The 16,189-nt window shown below is 42.3% G+C and overlaps 1 protein-coding gene across 1 annotated transcript; it reads left to right on the plus strand.

Annotated features, from left to right (window-relative positions):
- The first annotated feature begins 265 nt into the window (after window positions 1-265).
- cavin1b (caveolae associated protein 1b) lies at window positions 266-16,154 on the plus strand. Its single transcript, XM_047032281.1, has 2 exons — window positions 266-1,150; window positions 13,055-16,154. The coding sequence occupies exons 1-2, from the start codon at window positions 641-643 to the stop codon at window positions 13,946-13,948; spliced, it is 1,404 nt and encodes a 467-aa protein (XP_046888237.1). The 5' UTR covers window positions 266-640; the 3' UTR covers window positions 13,949-16,154.
- Window positions 16,155-16,189: the final 35 nt, after the last annotated feature.

The following is a 16,189-nucleotide window of genomic DNA, read 5'->3' on the forward strand; positions in this document are numbered from 1 at the left end:
AACATACTTCTCTAGCTCTTCTTAGACATTCCACTGCTTGTTGTGCTTGAGCATGTATTTGACAGGCACTGTTGCCTTCTACACATTCGCTGTAACTTTTCCAAACATGTTGCGTAGAAAAGTGGGCTCTCTGGATTTCTGGAGAAGGGAGGGTGTGGGGGGGGGGGGGTGTTTCCCTGTGGGTGGGCAGGCTTGCACTGATAGTGGGAGGGAACAGGGAGGGGAAAGGGAGGGTCCAGGGCAAAAGAGGGTTGGAGAGGAAAAAAGCTGCTGGCTCTAGTTTTGACTGGAGGGTTTCTCTGGGAAGTGTGGCATTCGTGTCCCGGCACTCATGTGGTAACTTCCAGACCTGCTCTGCTTTCCCTGAACACTGGCCCACACCCAGGGATAGAACAAGAGGGGGAGAGAGAGAGAGAAATAAGGAAAGAAACGCAGAGTGCATGTTTGTTTGAAAGAGAAAGCTTGAGGAGGAGAGAAAAGTGAAGCAGGACCAGAGAAGGTTAGACGTAAAGAGAGGGTGATATCAGGTGTTAAGAGCTTTCGAAAGACAGAGAAAACAAATAGAATTTTTGGCAAACTTCACCTGTGTGTGTTTGTGAATATTACAACTCTAATTCTTATAAGTAACTGAGAAGGAACCATGGAAGTCATTGAAAGCTCAAGTGTTCACCTGGAGCAGCAAACCCTCACTGAGATCTCCGACGACGAGGTCAACCTGCCACCTTCTGATGACGAAGACGAAGCAGCTGTCAAAAAGGAGCAGTTGACCCTCGGCATTGAGGGGGATGTCGAAGAAGAGAAAGACGACAAAACGGACTCCCAGGTGAATGGGGTGATGGTTCTGGCCCTTTTGGACAAGATCATTGGGGCGGTGGACCAGATCCAGCAGACCCAGAGTGGGCTTGAGGCGAGACAGCAAGAGATGGAACGCTCCGTCACTGGTATCCAGGGCGAGCTTACCAAGCTGGCCAAGAGCCACAGCACAACTTCCAACAGTGTCAACAAGATGTTGGAAAAGGTGCGCAAAGTGAGCGTCAACGTCAAGACGGTTCGAGCCAACCTGGAGAAGCAGGGAGGTCAGATCAAGAAGCTGGAGAGCAACGAGAACGAGCTGCTTAAGAGGCGCAACTTCAAAGTCATGATTTATCAGGTGAGGGTTTGTGGAAGTGGTTGTGGTGGTGGGGTTAGTGTGTGGATGTGTGTCTGAGTGCACACACGCATACAGGTGTGTATTGGGTAATATAAGCATGCCCATTTGACAATGACAAAACACTATCAGGGTGCTGGGGGGCGGGGTGGGGCACATGAAAGAAAGTGGTCTTATTGAAGATGCTAATATTATTCATTGTTCAAAATGTAGACACAAACACCTTTTGGCTCTCAGTGAAAACAGAGGAGTTTGGGGAGTGGCTCCCCTCAAAGGTGTTGCTTGGCTCATACCCAACTGACAGCCTGTGCTATCAAACTGGTCCAGGAAAAATACATGCCACTTAAACTGACACAACACTTTGATGTTTTTAACTTCTGTTTGTCTTCATGGTATAATTTAACTTATTTTGTGTAACTTGTAGATCTATAATAATTTGTAAAAACAGTATAAATATACTTCTTAAATTCACACAATATATACTGCATTTATATACTGTACTTATTTACAAGCTATTACTGTTAGAATGAGTGTTCAAGTGTAAATCAATGCAGGCACCACACAAGCCCCTTGTGCCACACCTAGTTGAACTGTAGCCAGTCCCGTGTCCACTGCAGGGAACTAAGTCATACCTTTGATCCTATAGTACTCCATGCTGAGTTAAAAATACATAAGTCCACATGTGAACTCAGCTAACTTCTATAGGCATAAGGAATCCATTAAAAGGTAATCTAATTTTTTCCTTAGAAAAAAAAAAAAAAATGGAAAATACCCTGAGCAGACTTTAAAGTGTGCTTTAAGATGTAGGGGTGGCTGTTCATATGGGGACGTGGAAGGGAAAGGGAAGGGAAAGACAGCGTAAAGGAGAGTTTGAATGGCAGATGTTTCATTTCAAAAGACAGTCTGTAGTTTTAGGGAGTTGGGGAGCCCTGCGTGGTTCTTTTTTTAGCCTTGCTGTGGCGTAATGTGTAATAGCTTGCAGCTTTGCACAGTGGCGCGGGAACATTCAGAGTTTCCACCCCTGACTTAGGCATGGTGTACTTATGCAGCCCCCCTTCTCTCTTTTCCTCTCTTTCATTCTTTCTTTCTCTGTCTCTCTCTCTCTCCCTCTCTCTCTCTTTTTCTCTCTCTCTTTCTCTCTCTCTCTCTCTCTCTCTCTCTCTCTCTCTCTCTCTCTCTCTCTCTCTCTCTCTGTCTCTCTCTCTCTCTGTCTCTCTGGGTACAGACATAAAGTAATTCACTTTTCAGACACTAGTAACAAATGGTCACACATTCTATCTATCCAGAGAACATGCACGCACATACACACACACACACACACACATCCGCACACATGCACACACGCGCACACACACACTCATACACTTACACAAGTATAAATACAACAGCTACCTGCCACACGTTGCTCACCCACTCAAAAACAATATAGTATATTCAGAATACATATTACTGTCCCTCCCCCTCTTACCTCCATGTTCACACACACTACACACACAAACTATTTTAATCAGTTATACTGAAAGTTACACTGGCGAATTAGCACATACAATTCTCCACAGATGAACCTGTCAGTCTGTATGGAACACTGAGTTCTAATTGGTTGCAGTCAGTCAACACTTTTAAGGGAATGTGATAATTTGTTGATTGTATTACCTCTCGATCTGAAACATCATAAATCATTAGTTTAATTAAAAACAGATTCGATTGAAAAGGCAACAGTCTGAGTTCCATGTATCCCGAGTCAAATTCCCTATGAGCCAACATTTCAGGCCCTGTGGCAAGAGGAGAAATTCCCTATGAAATGCTTATCTCTCTAACTCAAAACATCAGCTTTGTTTAAATCTGCCAGTGATGACGTACCATCTTATTCATCTTAATTAAAAACACAAGCACAATGTTATCTGTTATAAGTGAGGGTACTGTTTGTAGGCACCAAGGTCAAATTCTTTCAAAATCTCAACTTAACTGTAGAAAATTCCACTGGCAGACCCCCTATGAACTGTCGCATTGTTTTTGTTACATTGGGCAAATTTTGGACACATAAATACCTTCCCTTTCAAGAATGCCGCTTGCATGGAAGGGAGTACTGCATTGGTGAAGTATTTCTTGCTTCCCAGTTACCAGACAGTACCAGCTGTTGGTAGAAATTATACCTTATTAACAAACACAGTCAAGAAAGGGAACTTTCAATTCTAAAATCCATGGTAGTTGTCGTCAGGTTGTCAAATTAGTCAGATAGTGTTGCGGGCGTGGTTCTTGGAGTTTGTTTATGCATTCTAGCCAGTGGATGGCACTATGCGTACCAGTGGTACCACTGTTTATGTGCTTCTTGGGTCAAAGTGACACAGAGAATGTTATAGGGAAACACAATCTCATACACAACATCAGGTGTGAAGCTAGTGCAAATTCCCATCAGACGAAAGTGAATGAAAGTGTTTCCGTCTCCATTAGAATGTCTCAACTCTTTCTGAATGATCTGTATTCTGAAAAGATAATCTGACTCCTATCCATGCCATTAGAAAACACCTTTCCTGAGCCCTCCGCTGTTAGAAAAAACACATAGCAACTCCCTGACATCCACTGTTATGGGGAGGTTGCATGGAGAATATACAGCTGGGGAGCTTTGTAGTCAGCAGGGTGTAGGGTGTTTATCTTCACTGAACAAGTGACTGTTGACCCAGCAGTTACCGCCCCATCTCTTCAGGAGGCCTCAGTTCTCCCCAGGTGTGGTACCCATGAAGACCCTACTACAGCCTCCGAATCTGCTGGAGGGAGCGGAATGCTGGTGCTACAATTAATCAAAAACGTAGAGGAAAAGTCAGTGGTGTGCTGAGATAAGCTAATCAAGACTTGGCTAAAATATGTTGCAGACCATTGGGAGGATGAACATACTTTAAGCTCTGTCAGGAAATGAAGTGAGAGTAACATCTCCCTCACTTTGTTAACAGCAACAGCTGTCCTCCCATGGGTGTGTGTGTATGTGTGTGTGTATTTCGCCATGTCCTGTAAGACACTTCTTACTCCCTCTGATGTCAGGATAGTCATGGACAGCTGACAGTATGTCTGTGGGACTGTTGGCCCCTCTGAGGGAGGCCAGGAATTGGGCTTGTAGCACTTAGAGACCTGGAACTGGAATGTGGCAGCACCATGTGAGGGACAGATAGAGAGAGAGTAAGCAAAAGAGAGATGGAGAGAGAGAGAGAGAGATGGAGAGAGAGAGAGAGAGAGAGAGAGAGAGAGAGAGAGAGAGAGAGAGAGAGAGAGAGAGAGAGAGAGGAAACAAAGAGCGACAGAATGTGATAGTGCAGAGCAGTGTGCCAGATAGACCTGGGGGGGGGGGGGGGGGGGAGACTGAAGAAGAGGTCTATCTTCTTTGAACAGGCAGGGTATGAGGGTGTGGGGTTTGGTTGCACATATTTAGACAGCTGATTCATACCATCGGCATTTCTCCTGCTTTGTACTTCTCCACCCCAACTAAAAACTCCCCACCCATCATACTCCTACCTCTGGTACCACTCTTCGACCTCTCCCTGGTACTGTACCACCTAATATATTCCTCTCATCAGACTCCCTATACTGGAATTTACTATAGTACCTGATTCTCCATCCTCCCTGAAACACCTGGCCCCTTCTCCTCTCCCTGCCCCCAGCCACAGGGCCTCTACCTCTCCAATATCTTACCTCCTCCATCTCTCTGACACCCTGTCACACACATCACCATCAGGCACACACTGTGTCTGAATGTGCACACCAACACATTCTCACTCCAAATATTTTATAAATGTTTCTTGACAAGGACTTTCAAACACCTATCTAATTGTATCCTTACCTACGCTTGCATACACACCAAATGAGTCATATGTAGTTGGGTTTCACATTTTTTTCCTTACTAAATTAGAACATTTCTCATTTAATAATGTGATTTTATCTTGATATAGACAACCCAAATGATTGATTTGTATTGGGCATTCTGCCTGAGAACAGCACAAATCTAAAACCCACAATGTTGACAGTAAACTTTACGAAGAGCTAAATTAATTCAAGACTCTGAGGTCTAGAGGACCTTATATGGGCAAACTAGGAGGAATGCTCTGGTTCCTCCATCTCACTAAGAAGCCAGACTGTTGAACATTTAGTAAGCTACTAGTTTCTTCATAGAGATTTGGAGACGGTGAATAGCAAGCCTATCCTATCAGTTACATGTTTCCTTCATTTATTTTAGGAAGGCCAAGGTCTCGCTTATCATTCAATGTAAAAAAAACCTCAAACTTATACAAATCAAAATGAATTTGTATAGCCTTTTTTACAAGCAATGTCACAGAGGGCTTCACATATGCTCATGTTCATAAGTATGTTACAATAAATAGCAAACAGACACATGGGAAAGATAAACAGCACTAAAAACACTACTCTGACAGCCAATACATATTATGCTCACTCAAAGCTGCTTACGTCTCCTTAAAAGCATTGGCCTAAAGAAAATATTCTAATTGACGGATAACATAACATAATCAAAGGAAAGTAAAGGCGACTTCTGGTCAAGAGGCGACTACCCTTTCCATAGAAAAACAGAAAGAAAAGAGAAGATAGAGAGAGAGATAGAGAGAGAGACAGAGAGAGAGAGAGAGAGAGAGAGAGAGAGAGAGAGAGAGAGAGAGAGAGAGAGAGAGAGAGAGAGAGAAAGAGAAAGAGAAAGAGAGGCCAAGTTCTAAAAATAGGAAGTATTGCATACTTGTTTGATTGTGAGAAGGAAAAGCCCTTTAGAAGACCATGTTCCTGTTTGGTTCCTGTTTGGTTTGGATCATACCATGTCCATGATGCTCTTGTTGTCCAGGGGAAATCCAAAGCTTTGTGGCTTGCTTGTGGCTGGTTTTGCAGAGTTGAAAAAAGAAACACCTACTTTAGTTCAATGTAAAATCGATCAACAAACAGTATGTGATTCTGTTGTAACTGTGAGATGTTGGGTGGTTTACTAGGCTTTGACAGCAAGATGGTCAACTTAACTGAATATAGTAGTTAGGGTAGTACAGTACCTTACTTACATACTGTTCTACAGTTATCACCATTAATGCTGTATAAAGTATATTTCTTATTTAAATTTTAAATCTGGATACTTTATGTACAATGTTAATTGAGGACACTTATCAGAGGACAGATTGTTAGCAAGTGAGATTGGTAACTACAGCCCCGGTAGCTGCAGGACAAACACGGACCCAGCCCAACCCTTCTGTGAGTCACAGCCCTAGGACTCCTTGCCTTGCCCACAAAAGATAGTAACAACATCATATGATTTTATATTTGATGTTCTTTTGGATGTTGTTTTTTAAGAACACAAGTTCTTTGTGAAAGCTCAAATAAGCTGTAATTTAACTTAATGCATGCCATGGTGACTCATCATAAGTCTGAGTACTTCATAATGTAATTAAGGACATAGTAAGATAAAGTGAAGTTTTATTATAAACCGACACTTTATTGTGTATGTATATGGAATATATACTGGTCTCGTGGTAAGGTTTTTCGATATAGAGTTGCAGGATCCAAATATTTAACTGAAATTAAATCTAAACTGAAACTTCTATTTATGCAAAACAATATTAAGGCCTGTACTACTTTTTACTAAACTCTTATATACCAATTTAAACGTAAATGCTGTGTCTTAGCTACACAAAGGAAGAAAGGTGTTGTGTTAGAGGAAGAAGCCACTTCTCTACCAGGATCATAAATCTCCCTATAAACACAAATCTCTCTCAGTTGTTATTGGAAAGAGTAACACAGGGCAGCCATGGCAACGGCCACTGTCATCCCACTCTGAGTCCCTATTAGCCAAGCGTGCGGAACTGTACATAAACTGTGGCTGTGGAGAGAGAATGGAGCCAGTAGTGCCAAGCTCTGGGTATCCCATAATAATCTGTGCTGTTACTCTGCCAAAGACTGGCAAAGGTTTGATTTGGGACTGTTTTGAGAATATAACATGAAATTACAGTGTACTTATATCACAGCTTTAAATGGACTACATACCCATTGAATATTATTCTGTACCCATAGAACCGAATGGCTGGCTCGGTCTCTCTATTAGCAGAAAGCCAAATTCTTGAAATGGGAATCTAATGGAAACCTCACAGATGCCAGAGGGATTACAAAGAATAATTAATGATAGGTTTCTGCGTTTACTCTTCACAGAGGCGTATGTGTGTACTTGTTTTTGTGTGTGTGTGTGTGCTCCTCTTCACGTGTGTGTGTGTGTGTTTATGCATGAATGTACATTCATGCATAAACACACACGTGTTTGATAAGAGCATGGACAAAAGTATGCAGGAAAACAACCTCCAGTTACTCTTCATTACAATAGCATGCTGTATCTTGCAGTGTCAGCTGGAGTATGTGAAAACAGGTTAGAAACCAAGACAGGGTGCTTGACACAGAGCTGCTGGTATCCAAGGTAACTCTTTAGGAAGCCTTGGTTACTCCAATGGCATGTATAGACTGGGTCGCTCTAATGCCATGGCAAGTGACAATGGAGTTCACTGCGTAAACATCATCAGGACATACCAATACGAGTCTTGGGAAGGTCAGTGAAAGTGCACCGATGCATCTCTCTTTCTACAAGTGTGCTCCTGATACAAGGGGGGGGCAGTCTTAAAGGGAGTGCAGTCTTAAAGGGTGTGTAGTCTTAAAGGGAGTGTCCGTGCGGGGCAGTGACAGGGCACCCATCCCAAAGAGGAATGGGAGTGAGTATGAACTCCTCCCAAAGGGAACAAGTAAAAAATAAAACTTCTCTCATCACGAAAGGAGCACGGAGCAGTGCAAGTGCACGTGCACTCCACCTCTGTGGAAGCTTCCTGCAGTTGGAGTTTTTCCTGGTGGCCACCCTCCGTAATGAGAGAGTGAAGAGAAGAGATGGGATCTCTGGGTCTGTTCTCTGTTCCAGTGTTTGAACAGCAACAGCAGCAGGCCTGGTGATTCATCACTCTCTGTTCTCCCCAAAGGGACCTGCGGCATGCCATAACTTTATATAGCAAGATTTCTCTCTCTCTCTATCCGTTAATCGCTCTCTCGTTCTATCTCTCTCTCTCTCCTTCTCTCCTTCTTTCTCTCCATGTGTCCTAGATTCATGATTAAAGGGCTAGGAAAATACAAAATGGAAAAAAAGGAGCAGCCGTTTTCCCAGGAGTCCATCTGCATTTGCCCATCATACTCTTTCCCATGTCTCTCACATGAGTCACACGCACACAGGCCCCTTTCCACCCTTGACTGGGTATGGCAGTGGATACCTACAAATCTATCACAATATCAGTGCCCTCTTTGTAAAAGTTACTTTGCCAACAGACTTCACAGCTGAACCCTGAACTGTTATAGAGTAAATACAAAGCTGACCCAAGATCAGAATGTAGAAGTTAATATAACTTGCATTGTGGTGTGTTCCATTACAGGGTTTTGGGGGTTACATTAACTCAAGGCCATCTAGCTTTTTGAGTTGTACAGTCGGGGATTTTCTGTGGTGTGTGTGGTGCAATTCATTCTGATGTCCAGTTGCTGGAGGATTCATTTTTCAAGTCCCATTTATTTTATTTTCAGTATAAAAATAGAAGGCATGAAAATAAAGCTAAAGAAGGCACTTATGTAAAATTAATGTTAACTACAATTCTTCAAAGCCTTTGAAGAATACAAATGTATTCCTTAGTGACTGTAATAGATGGGTTACTTCAAAGCTGCAAAAACAAACCCATTTGTTATAAATTACTTCTCCTCTGTGTTGTCTTGGCATCCGATGTTATGTCATGAGGATTCCCCGGGTTTCCTCTCTGCAGTATATACTGGAAAATCCCCTTAGTGTGTCTCTGTGTGTGTGTTTGTGTGTGTGTGTCTACGCCTCCAGCAGGAGTTCACAGGGTGGGTCTCGAACAGGAAAACAGAGAGGAAAGTGTTGGTGGTAGGAGAGAGAGGGATTCCTCTCTGACCTAGTGGAGACAGATGTGAAAGAGCTGTACACATGACCATGATGAGTGGCTGTACTGTGGGCAGGGGCGGAAAGCTTCCATGGTGCGCTGCTCCTCAGCCTCCGACTTGAGGCCCTTGCCACAGTCCAATGAGGTCCTTCTGACACATGCCTGTTTGTAAATGTGAAATGACTTTTTCCTTTTAGGAGTGGAAAATCTGAGGTGAAGACTCTTGGACAGTAAAAGGCTGTTATTACGGTGGTCCTAATAGAGATGCAACACAGTGAGAAGGGTGCCGATAACCGTAACAGTAATTGTAATGTCATGTATGGATTTCTGTTTTCTGATGATGAACCTAAACAGAATGCTGTACTTAATAATATAATTATGATTGGGTAAATGATCTCTATAATCACCACTATGGCTACCAGTAGAATCATCTACTACTACAGCTACTACGAATGACAACTGCAGGACAAGCGCACTGCAAGTACAAGGCCAAAAAAGCTGTTGCTGAAGAGAGGATAGTCTGATTTGTGCTGACTGCATGGGTCACCAGCCAGCTGATCTCAGCATGTGAGCAGTTTTGCCTACCCCCAAGCCCACAAGCCCAGAGCGACATAACAATGAAAATGACAAAACAGGAGAGTAAAATGTAACACAGAAACTAAATTTGCTTGTCAGTGTCAGTGAAGTAAAATCTCATACTATAAAGCGAACTTGAAATAAGACAACTAAAAGGGAATGTTTAATTTTGCATGGCACTGTAGTGCATAGAATAACTGGACATGGTGTAGGTATAGTGGGCACACACAGAATCGTAGTGGGTGGTGTAGGCACTATGAGAGGGGAGTCTAGCACCACACTGTAAACACCTCTCAGACAAATGACTTTTCCACCAGCCATGACTCAGAGAACTAGTGAAGCACTCTCTCCATGACTAAGAGAAGGAACAGAGAGAGAAAGAGGAGTGAGGATTTAACAGGGGATGAAGGAAAGAAAGACAATATATTACTTTGATATAATAAGAATCTATTAAGATGAGTCCCTTGTGATGAATTGTCTACTTTTCAAGGGGTCCTTAAGACCCAAAACGATGTTAGGTCGAGAGAAACAAAATGAAAACTAAGGAGGCAAATAAAAAACAGAATGAGAAAGAGAGAAAAACAAATTAAGTAAAACAAACTGCCCTCCAGCCAGAACATCTCAGAATACATAAAAGGGAGTTTCTTAGTGGTTGTGTTGCTATAGACAACAGAGGGGTGTGTTTGGGTTGCCTCTGTGTGTGTCGTGTGTGTGAGTGTGTAATTGTGTGTGTCAGAGTTGGGAGACTGGAACGCAGCATTGACCAGTGGAATCTGCAGCAAAGGAGGGGAGGTCTGAAATAACTATGCACAGACCCCTACTAAGATATACACACACAAACACACGCTCACTCACTCATTTGTTGGCTGTAAAGGGGAGGATAGACCTTCAGGCACACACACACACACACACATACTCCCCCATATCTAATCAACACCAAGTAGGAGCATTATGCGATTAAGGCCCCATTTCATAATAAAGCATAAATCATGGACTACTCCCAACACTCGAGCGCACAAAACTTTGGCACAAAAGCATTTTGCAATAGCCTGTCTCATTTGCAATTTCAAATGCTTGCAAATATAAGGCTTGAGCAAATTGTCCCAAAGCTTGAGCAAAAAAAACATTTAACTGTTAAGACACTTACTATTAACTCACCTCCAGTCTACAGTCCTGAGCGTAACTAAAATCCACAATCTAAGCTTTCCATGGCCGGGTATGTTCAAGTTTACCTTCCTGTCTTTCAGTCGGTAGCCTCTTGTAGAACAATGTCCCATTAAAGTAGGAGGGGGTCAGGATACTATTCAACCCAAGGTGAATGCCTTTCTTCCTGTCAAACTCTTTTCCATACACACACTTTTCTCCAGTACGCCAAGTTCCAAAGAAGGCCATAATGTGGGTGCAATAACCTTTGAGTTCCTTTTTCTTTGAAGTGGTCTCCAAAGGAAGATAGAACGGCACAGCAGAAGACAGCTGGTTAGACAGAAGACAAGGAGAACATGTCACAATTTCAAATGAGTTGAGAAAATATAGGGAAGGCATACTGTCGCTCAGTGGTAGTGTTTGACTGTAGATCACAAAGTCTCGGGGTTAAATCCCCCTCTGTACATTGTGTTGGATAAAACCATCTGATGAACGAACACAATACATTCTGGAGTTTGAGAATAGTTTAATGGAGGAGGGTGACGTTATTGTTAATAAATGGCTGGTATGCATCTGCAGTGGAGAGTTGAGAGAAACAGCACACATTCACAGCATATGTATGTGTGCTCTATTTTTATATTAATCTATTGGCTGGAGACCCACATGACCTAGCACTGATGTGGCTTACAATATTGCCGTGATGGAAACCCCAAAAAAGTTAGTTTTCCATTAACAAGCCGGTGCATTGTACACTCTAGCGGAACACACGCAGACGGGAAAGAGGGGCGTCCGAGGCTGGAATGTGAGGAGAGGGAGCGGGACTGAGGAGAAGAGTACAGGGGGGCGGGTGGGAAAAGGGAAGGGCTGGAATGGAGGAAATTACAACAAAAGGGGACCAAAAGCATGTGTTTGTATGGTCTTGGAGCACTTGTCTGGCCTGGTCCAGTGTAAGGCAGTTTGAGGTGCTTTTTAAAGGGCAAATAAATGTTACTTTGTTTATCAAGAATGGACAGGGACACCTTGTGTGAGTCAAACATGACAAAACTCAACCTGGAGCTGAGTGATTTTTGTAACTACATAAACGTTCCTGTGTATCTAACTAAAATGGTGGAAGTGCAAGTAAGTTACATGGTAGATAATGTTACATTAATGGAAGGTGTTGCCTGGACCTGTAATGAAAATGAAGGTAATTGTATCCCAATTACCTCTGTTCATTCAACCCAATGTACTGCAAAGTATACTATAACCCAAAAAAAACAAAATCATTTCATTTTTAAGTTTATAAAGTTAAGTAAAAGAAGGCTATATAGGCATGTCTATGTGTAACTCATTAAGTATTCCAACTGATACAGAATTGGGCAAAGAGTGAGATCTGAGGGCGTGTGTTGGCCTGCAGAACCATGGGCTCACCTTGTTCCTGTCAGGAAAAGCCTGAAGGTCTCTCCTCCCCTTCAATGTTAGCCAGTGTGTGTGTGTGTGTGTGTGTGTGTGTGTGTGTGTGTGTGTGTGTGTGTGTGTGTGTGTGTGTGTGTGTGTGTGTGTATGTGTGTGTGCGCACGCACGTACGCGTGTGTGTGTCTGTGTGTTCAGGACAATGGAAGTGAGGAACATGACTCATCACCATGAGGAGAAGCTCTGAACAATATAGTCATTAAGGACTAAAACAAAGGTACTCTGATTGCTTTTGGCAATAGCAAGGGCGAGATGGGATCTGTTACAAAGCTTGGATATTGAAGGTTGTTCATTTTTCTCATGCCAGAGGGAGACACGACAGTGGAAAATGTAATGGTCTTGGAGATTGAGGAATGGAAATATGGAAACAGGAGAAGGAGGAGGTCGGCTGGGGGCCTGTTTTTGAGGCGGGGATCTGGGAGTGGGGAGGTGTGTTAGATCTCAGGGTTTAGGAGTGTCACACACTTACTGCATAACTGATAGGAGTTTCTTCACAAACACATTAGCACATAGAAAAGCACACGTGCATAAAAAATGATCCTGGCTGTTATGTACTAACAAGTACACAAACATGTACCCATAGACACAGCTACTGTCGTTTTACAAGTACATGATGTCACACATGATTCAAATATTAAGTTATTGTTTCTGGCGATGCTGTCGAGATGCAACATTGAATTTTGTTTCTCAAGACTTTTTGCAGATGATATACAGAATACCTGTGGGTATTTCTGAAAACATTTTCAGGTGGTTTGACTAAATGTTTCTATGTTTCTGCTCTTGTCTTCAGGATGAAGTGAAGGTGCCCTCCAAAGTCAGCGTATCCAAATCCATGAAGGTGCCCGAGTCTATAGGGGGCAGCAAAGGCAGCCAGCTAGAGCTGAAGGAAGTGGTGGAGGAACCAGGAGAGGAAGGAGGAGAAGATGACAAAGCCCATGTATACCTCTCCTCTGATGAGGAAGAGGTGGAAATCGAGGAGACCGTCGAAGAGTCCCGTACTGAGCGTATCAAGCGAAGCAGCCTCCAGCGCGTGCAGACACTCAAGACGGTCTTCTCCAAAGACAAGATGGACAAGACCAAGCAAAAGACAAAGGACAGCTTGGAGAAAACCAAACAGAAAACAAAGGAGAACATAGAGAAAACCAAACAGAAAACAAAGGAGAACCTAGAGAAAACCAAGCAAAAGACCAAGGAGAACTTGGAGAAAACCAAGCAAAGGACCAAGGAGAACTTGGAGAAGACACGTCATAACATTGAAAAGAAAATGGGAAAGTTGGGAACACGTATGAGCGTGAACCCTGAGCGCAAAGAAAAGATGAAGACCTCCCGGGAGAAGATGAAGAAGTCATTCACGCCCGACCACACCGTCTACGCTCGAGCCAACACCGCCGTCTACAAGGTTCCCCCCTTCACCTTCCATGTCAAGAAGATCAGAGAGGGAGCAGTGGAGATCCAGGGGACTGAGATGGTGGAGGTCTCCCAGGAGGCCTTCAACGGGCTGGAGGGGGAAGTCGAGGAAACAGGTATGGAGATGGAGATGATGAATGGAGGTGGGGAGGAGGAGGAAGAAATGGAAGATGAAGAAGAGGATAATGAGGAGAAACTGCTGGACAACGAAGATTTGGAGTTGGAGTTGGCGCTGGAGCGAGAGCGGGAGCGAGAGCGGGACAGGGACAGCGACTAGAGGGAGGATCTAGAAGAAAAAAAGGAAGGCTGAAAGAGTGAACACAGACCAATCCCAAATCATTTCTTTACTCCTACCAATGTAGACTAATATTGAAATTCAGAAGTTAAAAACCTTTAGTATTTCTATATTGCTTACACTTGCCTCAGGCTTTAGGATGGGGCAAAGAAAGATTTGGGATTGGCAGCTTAGTTTGAAGGTCCTAAAGAGAGGTTGATTGAGGAGGACTTTCGAGGGGTGCAGAAAGGAGGAGTAGAATTGTATGAGGGCTGAGTAAGATTTGTGTGTGTGTTTGTGTGTGTGTGTGTGGGGGGAGGGGGAATCCGAACTCCAATGTCGCTCAAAAAAGAGATGAATGTGTGCAGGTTGCTTATAACACAATGTACACGTCTGTGTATTACAAACACCTTTGTAATGGACATATGAATAAGGACTGCATCTGAATTTATTCATAGGTGCTGCATACTAACTCAATAAGTCTACATAAAGTACAGTTAATTCACATGTCAATAAATGATTACAGTACAAAGTGAAACACACCGTATATGTATTACAATTGCAGGGGAATACTGCAGTATCCCTTTCTTATTTGAGAACCATTAACTGATAGTGATAAGTGTTACATATGTCTTTATTCTTCTTTACTATCATTTTATGTAGAGTCACAGAGAATCTATTGTGAACTGTTAATGTTACTCACACTGTCATTTGTGGTGTGAATTGTTTATGAGAGCCCATGATATCACTTTTTGGTTGTGAGCAATGAAAGAATGTGAGAATATGTCACCAGGAATGTAATGTATGAGAAATAATGTCAATCGTTCTTCAAATGAAGGCCTCTTTAAACAGAAATATTATTCGGATAATCTGTTGTGCTGTACAGTTTCTGTAGACACTAAATGTTTTGTCTTGGGAACAGAAAGCTATTTAAAAAAAAATCATAGAAGGGGGATTTCTCTCATTATAGCTTTGGTAGAATCAATGAGTATTACAGGCATTGTTAATGACAGTAGTCCACATTGTTTCAACCAGTTTTGGATACAATAATGATAAAGTTGATGATAAACATTTTGTGAATGAAACTGAATTGGAAAAAAAACTTTATTAATTTACAAATATTCTTAAGAGTCTTCTCTGCAGTATTGTAGTAGCACCTAGTGGCAAGTATATGCATTACTGGAGTAATTAATTGTGGAGCACTGAATAGCATTCCACTTTGCAAGCTGATCAAATCTTGTGTTAGTGATGTGATGACAGTGCTAATCCATTTAACGTTGCTGTGGCAGGTCTGTTTTGAACAACTGACTGGATTTTTGGGGGAATAGCTTAACATGATATCACTTTTAAATGTTATAACATTTTGTTTCATTTGTTCACCTGTTAATTTTTAAAGTTAATAGCATGCCCACAGCCACTGATTATTCAAAGAATGTAATTTACATTCAGAATAAGACCTATAATTAGGAACAGTGATCATATATTATTAAGAGCACATGAAACAGTTACTTTCATAATTTTTCCAAATCATGAAAGTCTAACCCCACTTTTCAGGTCCAACTGGTTGGATCAATTATTGTATCCAAAAGAGGTTGAGGGCCAACTGTGCTTGAGTAATTAAGCCTTGTTTCGTATGCATCTAGGTAAACAGGACCAGTTGAACCATCCAGACCTTTTATTCAATACCTTTCATTGTTTATGTTGTATTTAATGTGAATCACTGCCATTGCACATACTGTAATATCAACGCAGCTGCTTTATGTCTGTACCAGTGAACCTTTGCGCCTGTCTTCAAACCTTTTGTGAAAGTAACTTCAGTCATTTCCTGCCTTATGCACCTAAGTATACGCTCAGATATCATAAATTGCCTTTTGTATGTTGCACCAAAATGCTTCAAGTTAGACACTGCCATACTGGCATAACCTCACACTTCATTTAAGACAACCCCCTGTAAACAGCAACACCAGCCATGGTAAATATTTAGCCAATGTATCACAGGTTCTTAGATGTATTTATTCATGAAGGGGGCTGTGTTCATTTAGTTACATATCAAAACCTTTGGATTGCATTGATAGTTTTCATTCATCTTGGGGTATTTGGGTGTATTTTACAATGTAATGATGATCCCACCTCTCATGTAGGTGAGGACTATGCAGAGCTGGTGTGAGCCTAACCACTAATATTTTAATAAAAGCTATTTGATTCACAATTACCTTGTTTTCCTTGAAAGCAGAGAACAGATTT

Source organism: Hypomesus transpacificus, chromosome 13 (assembly GCF_021917145.1).
Source record: "Hypomesus transpacificus isolate Combined female chromosome 13, fHypTra1, whole genome shotgun sequence".
NCBI classification, from domain to species: domain Eukaryota; kingdom Metazoa; phylum Chordata; class Actinopteri; order Osmeriformes; family Osmeridae; genus Hypomesus; species Hypomesus transpacificus.

Coding starts and splice junctions, on each gene's coding strand:
- cavin1b (XM_047032281.1), top strand. CDS start 641: ATGGAAGTCATTGAAAGCTCAAGTGTTCACCTGGAGCAGCAAACCCTC. Junction 1,151..13,054: donor TCAAAGTCATGATTTATCAG/GTGAGGGTTTGT, acceptor TCTTGTCTTCAG/GATGAAGTGAAGGTGCCCTC.